Source organism: Athalia rosae, chromosome 1 (genome assembly GCF_917208135.1).
Source record: "Athalia rosae chromosome 1, iyAthRosa1.1, whole genome shotgun sequence".
NCBI lineage: Eukaryota > Metazoa > Arthropoda > Insecta > Hymenoptera > Athaliidae > Athalia > Athalia rosae.
The window spans coordinates 25,538,245-25,552,256 of record NC_064026.1 but is presented as its reverse complement, the minus strand read 5'-3'; the positions used below and the strand labels follow the sequence as shown (position 1 = coordinate 25,552,256).

The 14,012-nt window shown below is 36.4% G+C and overlaps 3 protein-coding genes and 1 long non-coding RNA gene across 12 annotated transcripts; 2 read left to right on the top strand and 2 right to left on the bottom strand.

The window, feature by feature from the left end:
* The first annotated feature begins 1,546 nt into the window (after positions 1-1,546).
* LOC105685186 (monocarboxylate transporter 13-like) lies at positions 1,547-6,182 on the top strand. Of its 5 annotated transcripts, XM_048655387.1 has the most exons (6): positions 1,547-1,763; positions 1,858-1,981; positions 3,438-3,666; positions 3,775-3,901; positions 4,192-4,371; positions 4,450-6,182. In XM_048655387.1, the coding sequence occupies exons 3-6, from the start codon at positions 3,447-3,449 to the stop codon at positions 5,771-5,773; spliced, it is 1,851 nt and encodes a 616-aa protein (XP_048511344.1). In that variant the 5' UTR covers positions 1,547-1,763; positions 1,858-1,981; positions 3,438-3,446; the 3' UTR covers positions 5,774-6,182. The 5 variants fall into 5 exon arrangements, with proteins under 5 accessions (XP_048511344.1, XP_012254492.2, XP_012254490.2 ...); XM_012399069.3 differs by lacking the exon at positions 1,858-1,981; XM_012399067.3 differs by having other exon boundaries at positions 1,547-1,981.
* LOC125501045 lies at positions 2,034-2,853 on the bottom strand. Its single transcript, XR_007278539.1, has 2 exons — positions 2,716-2,853; positions 2,034-2,635 (listed from the first exon to the last, which is right to left on the bottom strand). It is a non-coding gene; the product is annotated as an uncharacterized LOC125501045 (long non-coding RNA).
* A 266-nt stretch (positions 6,183-6,448) lies between the features above and the next one.
* On the top strand, positions 6,449-8,659 carry LOC105685187 (CLIP domain-containing serine protease 14D-like). Its single transcript, XM_012399070.3, has one exon. The coding sequence runs from the start codon at positions 6,720-6,722 to the stop codon at positions 8,391-8,393; it is 1,674 nt and encodes a 557-aa protein (XP_012254493.2). The 5' UTR covers positions 6,449-6,719; the 3' UTR covers positions 8,394-8,659.
* A 150-nt stretch (positions 8,660-8,809) lies between these two features.
* Positions 8,810-13,894, bottom strand: LOC105685185 (tyrosine-protein phosphatase corkscrew). Of its 5 annotated transcripts, none has more exons than XM_012399062.3 (12): positions 13,683-13,894; positions 12,523-12,645; positions 12,210-12,404; positions 11,951-12,113; positions 11,471-11,583; positions 11,084-11,349; positions 10,793-10,872; positions 10,495-10,677; positions 10,220-10,396; positions 9,713-9,929; positions 9,451-9,602; positions 8,810-9,347 (listed from the first exon to the last, which is right to left on the bottom strand). In XM_012399062.3, the coding sequence occupies exons 1-12, from the start codon at positions 13,694-13,696 to the stop codon at positions 9,177-9,179; spliced, it is 1,854 nt and encodes a 617-aa protein (XP_012254485.1). In that variant the 5' UTR covers positions 13,697-13,894; the 3' UTR covers positions 8,810-9,176. The 5 variants fall into 5 exon arrangements, with proteins under 5 accessions (XP_012254485.1, XP_012254486.1, XP_012254488.1 ...); XM_012399063.3 differs by having other exon boundaries at positions 13,646-13,893; XM_012399065.3 differs by lacking the exon at positions 13,683-13,894 and adding an exon at positions 13,287-13,305.
* Between the last annotated feature and the right edge of the window lie 118 nt (positions 13,895-14,012).

Sequence of the window (14,012 nt, the reverse complement as noted above, 5' to 3'; positions counted from 1 at the left end):
TTTCAACGCCATTTTGCAACAAGCATATTTTTTTCCTCAAGTAAAATATCTTTTTTATGAGATAAGAGTAAAGAAAAGCCATTCCGTGATGATATTGGATATTGCTACAGATGTTGGACTTCGAATTACCCATTCATCGGTATGAAATTATTCGGCCTTCAAAGGCTTACCACTTTATTAGAATCTGTTATGACACTCTAGAGTAATCATAAACAGGTCTCAACATCTGATTACTCATGCCATCCTATCATCAGTTATTGCCCGTAACATGTGTAAAATCTTCAAGGCATGTAGTAGATGCCACTTGCTATAACGTTGCTGTAGCATACGCGGAAAATAAAACCAACAACCTTTGAGGCTGTTCCTTGCACCACACGCACACGTGCGCAGTTGGTTCACTAACTAAAACTCTTTCTCAAACAAGCAAGCTATTTTCATCCAACCAGTTTGGTTTCTTAAAAATAGTTAATGCTGAGATAGAGATGGCCTGGGAACCAGCTCTCAGCTACATTGCAAAGTGGTTGTTGGACAGAGATAGAAAGCAACTGCAGTCAGGCTGAGTGCCTTCATCCCAGGACTGCGTGCCATGCAAGGCTAATGCATCAAAACAAAATAGTCCATGAAAAAATAGCTTACTACCTGGCCTGGAAGGGCAGTAAATAACCCGTCAGCCCAGTATTTTTTTCTTACTCTTTTTGCAAAGAGCTAAACTTGGATATATTTTATGTAAATTTAGAAAAAGCTTAAGGCAGTTACATTCTATAAATAGCATAGATGTCCATTTGCAAAAAATTTGCCCCCTTTTTGGTCAAGACTTCAGCTTTATTAGGTGGTTGGAACGAACATTCATTCATATTCTTAACATTTGCTGCGAATAATTTTGCCAAACGTTTATTAAAAGAACACGATAAAAATTATTTTATTATTTACCAATGTGAAATAATAATTAAGATATCAAAAATTATAATAATTGACTGTCTCCATTTGACCCATTGATCAGTAGGACATCATTTTATTTTACAGACTTGCTGTTTGTATCCTGATTTACTGCATTATGTCTTGAAATAGTAATTTCAGTAAGCCAAAGAAGAGAAAACAGACTGAAATAAATTTATAACAGTATCGAACAATTATAATGTGAGACAACAACACCAGCTAATCAATCCATGTAAAGAAAATTCATGCTAAAAAATATCCAAACAATGAACTGCAATTGCTCGTACTCAAATATCTTAGATATGTCTTCATGACTTGAATCAATATGGAAAGAGCCAAAGAATCATAGTCAGAAATGAGAATGACAGAAGATAATACTTTATGGTAGAGCTGTAATTAAATCACCCACGAAAATTATCGCGCTGTATGCATAGGATTTTGGTGAGCAAACGGCAAGTAATGTCTGTCCCTCACACATCCCCTTCGGTAAATATGAAACTGATGTATATGATGCTACTCTTGCAAATTAAAAGAGAAGCAATCAGATTTGTTGAATAAACACAACTGATAGATAATGTGTGTGACTATGCTAAGCAATATTGGGTACCATGGAAGACTGGGCCCTGGTTTACAACAAGTCGATGCAGGTAAAGAGTAGGGGGTACAAATTGACTCTTGGGAGGTTGTGCAGAACTTGATAGTGGGATGCTTCACTGGTGGTGGTTGCTCGAAAAAGGATCTCCCACCCTCCAGCAAATCTACCCAAACCACTGTCTACCAAGTGCTGCAAGGAATCTACCTTTCCAGAGACTGTATCGAAACTACAAGTCAGTGAACAGGACTTGCTTGCATTCCTCTTTTTCACATACCTCACAATAAATAATTAAAATTTAAAATTCTAATAGACACACAATGTTATAGGTACTAGTACGTTTTTGGTTTCATTGGTACCTAATTCCAGAAAAAACAAAGTGCTTCATTTTTTATGTTCAACACTTGTTTCATCACAAAAGAGACACAAATTTTATAAAGGTTTTCATTTGGGGTGAGTAATCATCACCTTTCTTTTGCAGTAATTTCAGTCAAATTGCATTGGGTTGCTATATAATCCAGAGGAAACTTTATTTATTTATTAGATCTTGAGTTAATGTTCCAATGTAGTTGAAAAATTAAATTTCATAAAATTATTAATTACTACAACTGCTTACATTTGTAATTATATTTTACCTGTAGACGATGTCAGTATCAGATGCACTGTTAATTGTCGACACGGAAGGCTATCGTATAGATTTGCCACCCAATATTTTTTTGCGATGACTGACCTTAGTGTCTTTATCAATTTTATTTTATCATGCTAAATAGCAGTATACTGGATGTGGTACGCAGCACTACGTCGATTAACTTTTCAATACACGTAAACTACTATGCATTGTGTATAAACTATTATGTTTATTCTTAAAACGAAACCATTATTATAAACTATTTTATTCTATACGTCAATGATCATAAAAAAAATATATTATTATGTAAGGAATATCAGCTCTATTTAGATTAGATACTAACTTAATGGCATAAGGCTTTCTATCGAGCATATGAAAGTTGAATTCTACATCATTCACTGACACCACTGTTCAGTTGCAAGAAGTATTGGTATGGGTATGAGTGACTGTTGCTAGTGGACAGTCGAGCTATGTACCTGCTAAAAGATAAATAAACGTACTAGTTAGAACAAAGTTATTGAAGTTCTGGTGAGTAACATGTATAAGTTTTGTATCTCACCTTACTGAGTAATATTGTTATATTATATTAAACTGATCAAAATTATGTGATTTATTGTCGCAGATGTTTTTCTACCAAGGTATAATTCCAAAAAGGGACAAGCCTTCAACACATTTTCCAGTTATTCTGTCTCCTCCATTGAGCTTGCCTATAACAACAGATTCATTTACTGTACTCTAATAAGTGTAATAATATAACAGTGTTTAATGGTGAGAATGCTCACACAACACAGTCACATACTTTTATAAAATGCTGCTGTATTCTGCTACCTTTCTAGCTACTACTGTCTAATCATTATTGCTGTAAATTGTTTTTTGACCATTCACATACATATGTCTTCAATAATTCAATCTTGTTTAAATTTATCTCAATTTGGGGCTTATGAGACCTAATCTGTATTTAAAATTTCGTTATTTGATTTTCTTTGTCTTTCTAGCTAATTTTCTTACAAAAGTTGTCAGTTGCTTGCAGATTTTCTTCAAATAAACATGAAATACTCATAGTTTATTAAACCATCAAGATCGTTTTCACAACCCCTTCATCTGATATCTAATCCTTAATGTCGATTTCATAAGAATCATTGTGTTGAATCCTTGCTGATGGATCTAATAATATTAATACAATAATCAGTATGATTTATACTTATTTTGCAAAGTACAGAGATTAATGGTAAGCATTTGTCTCCCATGATGATAGCTCAACATAGAATAATAAATTTCCAGATTTTTTAAATGTCTCAAGCAATGAAGGCAAGAAAATCAAAATTGGTCCCCCCAGATGGAGGATGGGGATGGGTAGTTCTGATGTCAGCCTTGGTTGTTAATTTTCTAATTCCCGGGACCATCAAATCCTTTGGTGTGTTATTCGTTGAGTTCTTACAAGTTTTCAAATCATCGCCCACAGCAGCTTCATGGATGCCAGCACTTTGCTATTTTTTATACAGTTTTTTAGGTATGTAATTTATTATGACTGTTAGTACTTCTTTATTAGACCTTCATACCAAAGTCCTAAGTTTTTTTTCTCCAATATACGTGTCTTATCAGCATATGTATTTTCCAGGCCCCTTATCTAGTGTTCTATCCATGAAATATTCTTATAGAACTGTTACGCTCATGGGTGGTACGTTTGCTGCAGGAGGAATGATGCTGAGTTATTTTGCAAACTCAGTCACTTATCTTTATGTCAGGTAACTGTTTTAGAACATGCCACTCGAAATAGAAAACAGGAAGATGTTAAATCAGTCCAAGTTCAGCAAGATGAATGATACTTTGCATATACTCTTGATTGAGTCAACATTTACAGCTGATTATTCTTGGTACATTAATTGCAGACGTAATCTTCAATGTTATCTTTGAATTTCATTAAAATTGGTTTCCAAATATTGATTTCAACTAAATACAGACTGTAGACTTTCATATTGCCGTGCATTTATTATCTATTATAATAATCACATGTATACGTTGTTCTTTGTTCAAGTTATGGAATTATGGTTGGCATCGGGGCAGGTTTGTCATTTCCTCCAACAGTATACATAGTGACATCCTATTTCAAGCGACTGCGTGGGGTTGCAAATGGAATTTGTATTTCCGGAAGTGCAATGGGCAGTATTATTTTGCCGCCGTTTTTACAATATTTACTCGATAATTTTGGATACAGGTGAGTTGAACGTTGATTGTAGAATTGTTTCAAATTTGTACAATCCAAAATCCTCCATCACATGTCTGTTATCTATAGAGGGGCGGTACTAATAATGGGTGCTATCACATTGAATACGTGGGTATGTGCTTTATTGTACCACCCTGTTGAACAGCACATGATAAGGGTACCCATCACTAAAGAAGAAGGTGTGGACAATGAAGCATTAACGTTGGCTGAGATAGCTAATGGAAAAGAGGTGGCAAATGATATCACAACAGAGGACGTTCTTGAAACAGCCAATGAATCTTATCATTCGACTGCAGAAAATTTACCTTTACCAGATCATACCAAACCGCTTGATGAGGTGCAAAATTTATCGATCAGTGTTGAAGTTGATAAGAAAATGGCAAAAAAAGAAGAAATAAATTTTAGTGAAAGTGTAGATGCCCCTAAAAATGGAATCATCAACATAGCTTTTGATCATACTGATTCGGATTTGAAGGATAATATTTCCTGTAGTTTAAAGATTATGAATATTGCGTCTCCAAATACCCCAGAAATGAGTAGAAATAATTCAATACGTCATAGCACTCGTCAGAATCAAACTTTTCGTCTTTCTCGTCAACATAGTATTGTATCAGAAATGGGCCCTATAGCTCTCAGTCCAAGATTGAATGTCCCAGGGATGTTTAAGAGCCTTTTTAAAACAGACGCATCAAAAAAACCTCGACCAGTAGTGAAAAATCCAGAGCAACCAAAAGATTCTAGCGATGAAGAGTCCGACAGTGACAAGGAAACAGATGGAAAAAAAAAGTTTTTTGATTTCAGCGTTTTAAAAGATCCAAGTTATTTAATAATTCTTATTTCAAATTCCACTTCTGCGATTAGTAATACCAATTTCATGATCTTATTGCCATCCTATGCGATCTCACAAGGCTTTGATAAAAATATGTCAGCTCTATTACTCTCAATCGTCTCGGCATTTGATTTGATCGGACGAATTAGCGGTGCGTCATTATCGGATATAGATTTTGTCCCAAAATATTATTATTTTGTGGGTGGACTGGGAACCAGTGGAATTGCTTTGGCGTTACTACCAATGGCTAATAGTTACACAATGCTATCATTTTTCTGTGCATTATTCGGCCTGTCTTCTGGCATGTACATCGGTATAACGACAGTCATATTAGCTGATATGCTCGGAACTGAAAAACTATCATCATCTTACGGCATTTCCCTGTTTGTAAATGGTGTACTCCAATTGGTTGGACCACCAGTATGTGGTGCAATATTTGAACAAGTTGGATCGTACAAACCAATTTTTTTAGCATTTGGAATTATTCTGATTCTAGGAACTGCACTGTGGGCATTTCTTCCTATGATAAAGAAGAATAGTAAAAAAGAAATAGAAAGCGCTTAGTGAAATTTCTATATGTAAGCAACTTAGGTGTTTATGTTATCAAATACTTTATGCTGCAAGAAGCCCCAGACTATACGCGACTAGAGAAAATAAGTTTTAATTAGTTAATTGACCATTATTGACGATGTATCAGAATCCAAGTTTAACTGTATGCAATACATACGTAAGTCGTACATATGTTAGGCGATAAATACTACAATATTTTACAACGCATAGTATGATGCGTCATTGGTATGATGTTGAGAAAATTTTGAACTCTGCATGCAAGCGAATATAAGGCGAGATTGTGAGCGAATGTAGAATCAAATAGGTAAATTTATTTGAAATTTTTCATTCACTGATTTTACACGTTCAACTGTTCATATTTGTATTTATTTCTAGTCATAATATGTAAGAATGTACAAACAAATTGAGCCGTCCGTCAGTTATTAACACTCATTTACCTTATCTTTTTTTAGTAATCATTATAGCGTTGACTGAAGAAACGATTATAGTGCATAAATACATACTGAAGATTCACAATTTTTCGCATTCACGTTTTCACTATAAATCATTCAGTTTGATAATATTAATCACCTATTTAATAAATGCCACAATTCTACCGACTAATTTATTCATTATCTACTCATGCCATTAATAAAATACAAAAAAAAAACGTCATGTCTCCATGGTCAAGGTGTGTCCGATTAAAATCGTAAGACCTATCGCTGACTGAAATCAATTGTGATTCGAGTAACAATGAGACCGTTGGATTACATACTATAGATTGTATGTATGAATCGGCGATTATGGGATTAGAGTGGTTGATTTTCATTTGCTACCCAAGCACAACGGTAACGCGTCTAGCTTGTACACAAATAAATGATTTCGGTAGAACAGAATTCACTGCCTCATCAACACGGACACTGTTTTGATATAAGTTTTCTCATATCACCGCTCGCAAATAATGCATCCCGTAATTTTAGCAGCCGTATTTTTTCTGGCCCGTCGGGCTTTTGCGGATTCGGAAACTTGTACGACGTACGAAGGTACAATAGGAATATGTGTAAACATAAAGCAGTGCCCATTTTTACTTGATCTTTTAAAACGTGGTAAATTGTCTTCAAATGTGTGGCGACGTTTGAGCAAATCTCAGTGTGGTTTCGAAAGACTTGATCCAAAAGTGTGCTGCAGCATTGAACTCTCCGAAAACGAGGATTCTGATATCCATCCGCAGCCAGCAGCGTCTGCAGCATCGTCTTTTAACACAAAGGTCAGTTTTTCGAAACGAACGCCATGTAAAACTGCAACTGGAATCGAAGGATCTTGCGTCAGCGCCGATCAATGTCCAGCACTGTACGCAATTTTAAATCAACAAACCTCGGTTAGTGGAACCGCCTTGCAAATATTGAAACAATCACTTTGTGGTTTCGAAAAGATGATACCCAAAGTCTGCTGCGGCGAAAAACATCATTCAGAATCTGGAGGCACTCAACAGCAAATATCATCGCAATCGCATCTAATAACTCCGAATCATTCGGCCCTCGAACATTGCGTCACTCCAAACGGCGTTGACGGCGTATGCGTAAATATAAAAAAATGTCGCCCGCTGTTTACGCTTTTAAAACGATCTAATCAATTGTCGTATCAAACATCTCAATCGTTAAAAGAGCTACATTGTGGATTCGAAAAAATGGATCCTAAAGTTTGCTGTGAGAACGAAAATTCCGGTGGACCTCAATCACTTACATCAGATCAGAACCAGATTCCGCTGCCACCGAACGTCTCAAATCATCCAAATCTCGGTCTTTTAGAGCATGAAATTTGTGGACCGATACCGGAGGCAAAGATCATCGGTGGTACAAAAACTGCAGTGTTTGAATTCCCGTGGATGGCATTAATAGCCTATGACGCTGGTTCCGGACTTCCGGAATTTCGCTGCGGCGGTTCTCTGATTACAAAAAAGCATATTTTGACCGCTGGTCATTGTGTAGCAACACTCCCGCCTGACTTACGTCTCGTTGGAGTACGACTCGGAGAATACGATCTATCAAAAGAAAAAGATTGCGATACTGATATTGATGGTTTTGAGATAAATTGTGCGGAAGATTACCAAGACTTTTCTATACTCGGAGTCGCGGTTCATCCAGATTATCCGAAAGACAAGCACCAGGATGATATTGCCTTAGTCATGTTGGATGGAGAAGCAGATTTTCAAGCTGCAAACGTACGTCCGATTTGTTTACCGATCGGCCCTATATCGGTTTTGAATTCAAGGATGATTGTAACGGGTTGGGGTGCGACAGAATCGGGTCCCCGAAGCCAGACTTTACGCAAGGTCACCTTGCCAATAATTCCTTACGAAGACTGCGCCAGTCTTTACAAATTGCGTAACATAAAGATATGGTATAAACAAATATGCGCCGGAGGATCAAACCGATCGGATTCGTGTTCAGGAGATAGCGGTGGCCCCTTACAAACTCTCGGAATGTACAATGGACAGCCCAGAAATATTCTTTACGGAATTGTTAGTTTTGGACCTAGAGATTGCGGGTTAGATGGTGTACCGGGGGTGTATACAAAGGTAGAATATTACATGGATTGGATTTTAGACACTATTGGAACAGAGATATACCCATGACCGATCAGAATCACGCGTGCGAACGATGATAAAACAATTATGATTAATTATTGACGTGCTGGTGGCACCCGCGAACTCATCCTATAAGTTTCTTCACGTAGTATTATAATATACTCAAATGATTATTCGAACGATTGAAAAAGATTTTCCGATCTTCGGTCATACGTATACGATTATAATGCTACTTGTAAGTTGTATATTTGTAAATATTTTTATTTATATCTAATAATTTTAGGTATGCACCATGACGTATCTTCCTTTTTAACGGCTGACATTCCAAATAATTATTCCCTTGTTTTAAATTCTGATAGCATTGTAAACTAGCTGGGTGAGGCATAAAAAATGTGAAGAAATTCTGGACAAGAACTCCGTTTATAAGGTGAAATAAAGGAGGTTTTCAATAGTAATAAACGTGATTGCGATTTGATCTTTATTCATATTATAAATATAAATGGACAGAGGACGTTTACTTCACCCAACATAGAACAACCTGATGTATCGATTAATAATGACAAATAAAATAATGTATATGAATCTCGGTAAGCAAGTGAATGTTCGTTCCTTTTTTTTCTCTCTTCGTTTTTGCCAATCTCAGAGTGGAAAAGGAATAAATCTGCCCTTTGTGCAAACACTTAAGATTTTAACCAATTATCTTGATTTTAAACGTGTCGCTCGAGTTGTAGAGCATACGAATTTCACTCAAAAGAAAATAGCAAATAGGCTTCCTAAGAACTGCCATTTGTTAAATTGTTCGTTCACAGGCGATCGAACAATAAATCCGGGTTACTTTGGCCTAAGCGCACCAACAATGGTAGATAGTGTAAAATTTGTTGGTGTCGGGAGAGTAGCAAGTGTCGGTGTAAGGGTCGAGGTATCCCCAGACCCGGTGCTTGCTACATTCGTTTCGTTTGAATATCTAATATTGGTATACTCACGACCCAACTGCGAGGCTTTCTGGAATATCATTAAAGTATCGGTATAGATAATGTGGATCATTATATTCATAAGACTCATAATGATTTGTCGATACGACAAGGATATACATATGTAAATTTACCTGCTGTGCCACCATGCGTTGCGAGACTGTCTCAATGTAATGAAGAACTGCTAAGTATACAAACTTATACTGAGCTTCAGTCTGTACCATTCCTGAACGTTGACTTCTCACTTTCTGAATTGTGCGTTGGATGTCAATTTCACATTCAAGGCCTAGAAAGATACCCATCACCTCAGATCAGTCATTTCTTTCTTGACCTGTCTTCTTGGATTCAATTTATTGTATACGAAGTTCTATTGTAGATAATATCATGGATAATTACCATGTCGTTTGATCTGATCGAGGATCATATCGATAACGATAAACGTGCCCGTTCTTCCAATACCAGCACTGCAATGAACAAGAACTGGTCCAATTCCTGGGGTAATAGTATTATTGGAGCTAGGGGCCGCAGCAGCAGCAGTTTGTCTTGCATTGACGTCGTGCAGAAAGTTCAAAACGCAGCCAGGGTCCGAGGGGACTCCATGATCCGGCCACGCCTGTCAATCGTGTTCTATTATTTATTATCATAACTGTTTATTAACTATCATTATTACTAATTTAATTATTATCACTGGCAGTGCTTGTCTCAACTAACAATATTTAATACCATCAACTCAGGAAACTTCATCTTTGAAAAGGCTTCAATAAATAATCTTTCCTGAAATTATAAGTGTGCCAAAATCCATCCCCTATCGGAAATTGTAAATGTTAATTACTCCGAAGTAATTATCCAAAGGTAATAGTGAAATATAGGTAAGTTTGAAATAAGATAAAACTCAATATATACTTGAAAGTGGTAATGGTAGATTTTTCGAGGTTCAGAATGCTGCGGTTTAACTCCCCACAGAAGAAACTCGCGGAGAGTATAATCTGCTGTTGATATGTGCCCCAAGGTACGCACTCTCCATTCTCCTCCATACTCAGCTTGTTCGCCCTCCTCTGGCCAATAACGAGCACACTTATTCTGAAACATTTACTGTTCGTTCAATAATTGCATCTTTATCCAGTTATATGAAATTTGGCATTTCAATTAAATATGATCTTAATATCTACACTGTATACCTTTCCTCTTTCCATTTCTTTTGTAGTCATTACAATAACACGAGTATTTTCTTGGTATACCATGTGCCAGAAATCCTGGATGGTATTTGGAAGGCACCCTTGAGTCGCAATATAACATTTGGTTAACGCCATAACATCACCACCAGCAGCGCCTACAGCTACTGTACTGTCACCTTCTTCATTCTGCATTAAATTAAATAACGAAGAAAATGTAATTTTCTATAAATTTCTGGTATTTTCGGAAACATAAAATATCCTTGAAATAGTAAGGTAAAATCAAGCACTACCGCAGACATACCCGTATGTAGTTGGCATTGATGTAGTCAGCTCCTGGGACAGTAGGATCTACATCCTTTAAGCGCACTCTTGTATGGTCAACTGAAACATCATAGATCTCAATCATGAAAATTGAATACACTTGACTGAACGAGAAAAACAAAATTAGGTTGATGTGGGACTATTTCTTATTTTTGGCAGAAGTTTTTCAAACTACTCCAAGTGGTCAAATTTTTCCAATTTCAACTTTGGGGGTATGTTGTAATTTTACTAAACAGTAATTCTGATAGATAACGATAAATAGTAAACTCACATGGTAATATATTTTTATAGCGATTTTTCGCGCGGTTCTCTGGACGCTGTCCTTCCTTTCGGGAGAATAGATGGCGACATTCAAGCTGTTGTAACGACTCAAACTCTTCCCAAAAACCAGCTTTCCCTTTGACAGAGCCGCCAGCCCCATTGCTAGTTCCAAGAGTACCAGTCCCGGATGCGTTGAACCATCCATTTTCTTTATGGAGTTGTCTTACTCTGCTTTCTATTCCGCTTGCATTTATTCGAGTTGCGTTGAATGGTTGTCTGTACGTGACGAATCATTAGCTTTTAGAAATGATATAAACGTCCAGCATTCTTATATTGCAGTAGCATACTGCTGAGAAATACAATTATATAAAAAGAATATAAAGGATAAGATGCTTACCGTAGGTGGACAACGGTGCCACTTGTTTCAACCATTGGATTGCGTTTGTAATGCTCTATGAGATCGCTCAGACTGTCAAATTTATCACCACCACCTACGTCGAATTTGTTGTCCTGAAATAATAATTACAAGCTGTTGTTTATGGTTCGATTGTAGTATGACGGAAAATATTTTGATAATTAAAACTTGCAAACGCTTGCTGGTGAATGATTGAGTTGATTCGAATAATTTAAGTGCTGGTGCAAACTGCTTTTTTTATATGCAACTGTATATTACAAAAGTTATTTCTTAAATGATTTCCTGCAGATAGCAGAAACCCATGTTACTTTTTTTCCTTTGATATGAATACGTTTCAAGTTGTAAGTGGACCCTAGCCAACTATCTTAAAATATGAATAGCTTCATGATTTGGACGACTTGTTAATAAATCACAGTTGAATGCATACGTGATGTTGTCAATATAGTGAAGTATAGGAATAACCTGTGATCGTATCATCACGTGAGTGACACGGTCATCAGTGCGTACGGACAATACAAAATCACCAGGTTTGCTCTGTGACTCTCGTACGAGAAATGAGCCGTTCTTCCCCCGTTCTACCATTAAACGTTCTGCTTCTTTTCCGGACAAGTGTCCGTGAAACCACCTTTAGACAAATTTATGAGGGTTTTCAAACTTTGTATTGCACAAAAATTGATGTAAAATGATAATTTCAAGAACTATGTATAGAACACACTAATACCTTTCTGTAGTGGGATCAGCACAGTTCAAAGGATAACGCAGCTCGATTACTTCTCCATTTTTTTCGCGTAATTGTCCACCATTTTCCATGTAGTACTGAACGAGCTCAGATAATGTGGCAAACTTTTCACCTCCATAAAGATCATAAAAGTCTCCTGTGTTTTGAATTTTGATATGGGTCACCTCCCCATTTCGTCTAAAAATCACACCACTCTTTGAAGCAACCAACAGATGATAAAGCACTTACAAAAATAATGTGATGGAATCTATAATATACCTTTGAACACTCTTGTTGACATTTAATTGTCACTCACCTAACAGATAGTGTGAAATTTGCAGGATTGGAAGAACTGGGTCTCGCTAGAAATGAACAATCATATCCATGTTCCATCAACAATTTTTCCGCTTCTAAGCCTGATATGTTTGGATGAAACCATCTGTCGGATAAGAGTAAGAGTTATTATTGTTCTAGATTTCGTATAATTGTAATTCACTGGTCACTGAGACTTTGCCATTCACAAAACTTGAGGGAACCTGCTAGAGAGCGTATTGTCACAGTAACGAGGTATCTATCTTATCCGAATATACATTACACGATTAACCTCTACTTATACCGAGGTCTAACCAAATTTGGACATGGATGCATCATCGCATGCTTGCATCACACAGTGATGTTCGTAATGAAAAAAATAATCTATATTCATTGGAACTAGATTCCTTCTACAGCACAAAAAAGGCAATCCTCAAGGCCAACACTGGATGTGGATACCATGATGTTTTAATGATTGTAAAACCTACACAGTTACGTTTGTATACATACATATGTATACATACATCGATCCAAGTATTAGAATAAATTGTTATGGATAAATGTTATTCTCACATTCAGATTATAAACTCATAATTAAATATCTTCCAACTAGTTACAAATACATGGGACCAGTCCGCTCAAGTTTCCACAATATACAATCAGGAATTTTCCAATACAAGAATAGAAATAATTTTCCTTCTACGAAGTATAGTCAAAGAAGTGGTTATACATGTACAGCACAGTAATGGAATATTAAAACAGAAATACCAAAGCTCTATGAAAAACACACAACCACCTTAGGTTATGAATACTAATCTTGATGCAACATTGACTACAATGGTGGTGTTGCAAAACAGGGATCCACGAATTGCTACTTGACCATAATTACTATGAGGAAAGTACATACGTGTTAAGAAATTGGTGGGACAATAATTAACCTATACGTAAGTACTCATTTGTAAGTGTAATGTTATACTTAGGTTAAAGATGGACAGATAAAAAGTGGGTTTGATAACGTCATTTCGTATAATTGAAGCGAATTGATACATTAGATAGAAAGCATGATCCAGACTATACAAAGTAGCGATATTATTATTGATAGTATAACTGGAAATTGACATAATTACGTGTTCTTTTTTATGCAAGTGCTGTAACGTGCCTCACCTGCGAGATGCCATGTCGTAACTACTTTTATAGCTACTTAACAATTATCATCTCATTGTTTCGATTTAACAATGAAAGTACGAACTCCCAATATCAGTGTTTCGTAGAAGAAAATCTTTTCAAAAACCGACACCGACCTGACATATCCAACTGAAAACAAAAAAGGCAACGGTCAAGCCGAAGGGATGTATGGCTATAGAAGGGTCATCCCCATTTAGACTTCCGCGTTCCAGCTTTTAAAACTCAAAAGTTGCATTTTCGAACGCTCTCAACGACAGTCGCTACTCGCTAAAGGAATCAAGAAAACAAATCATAGATACACCACTGGAA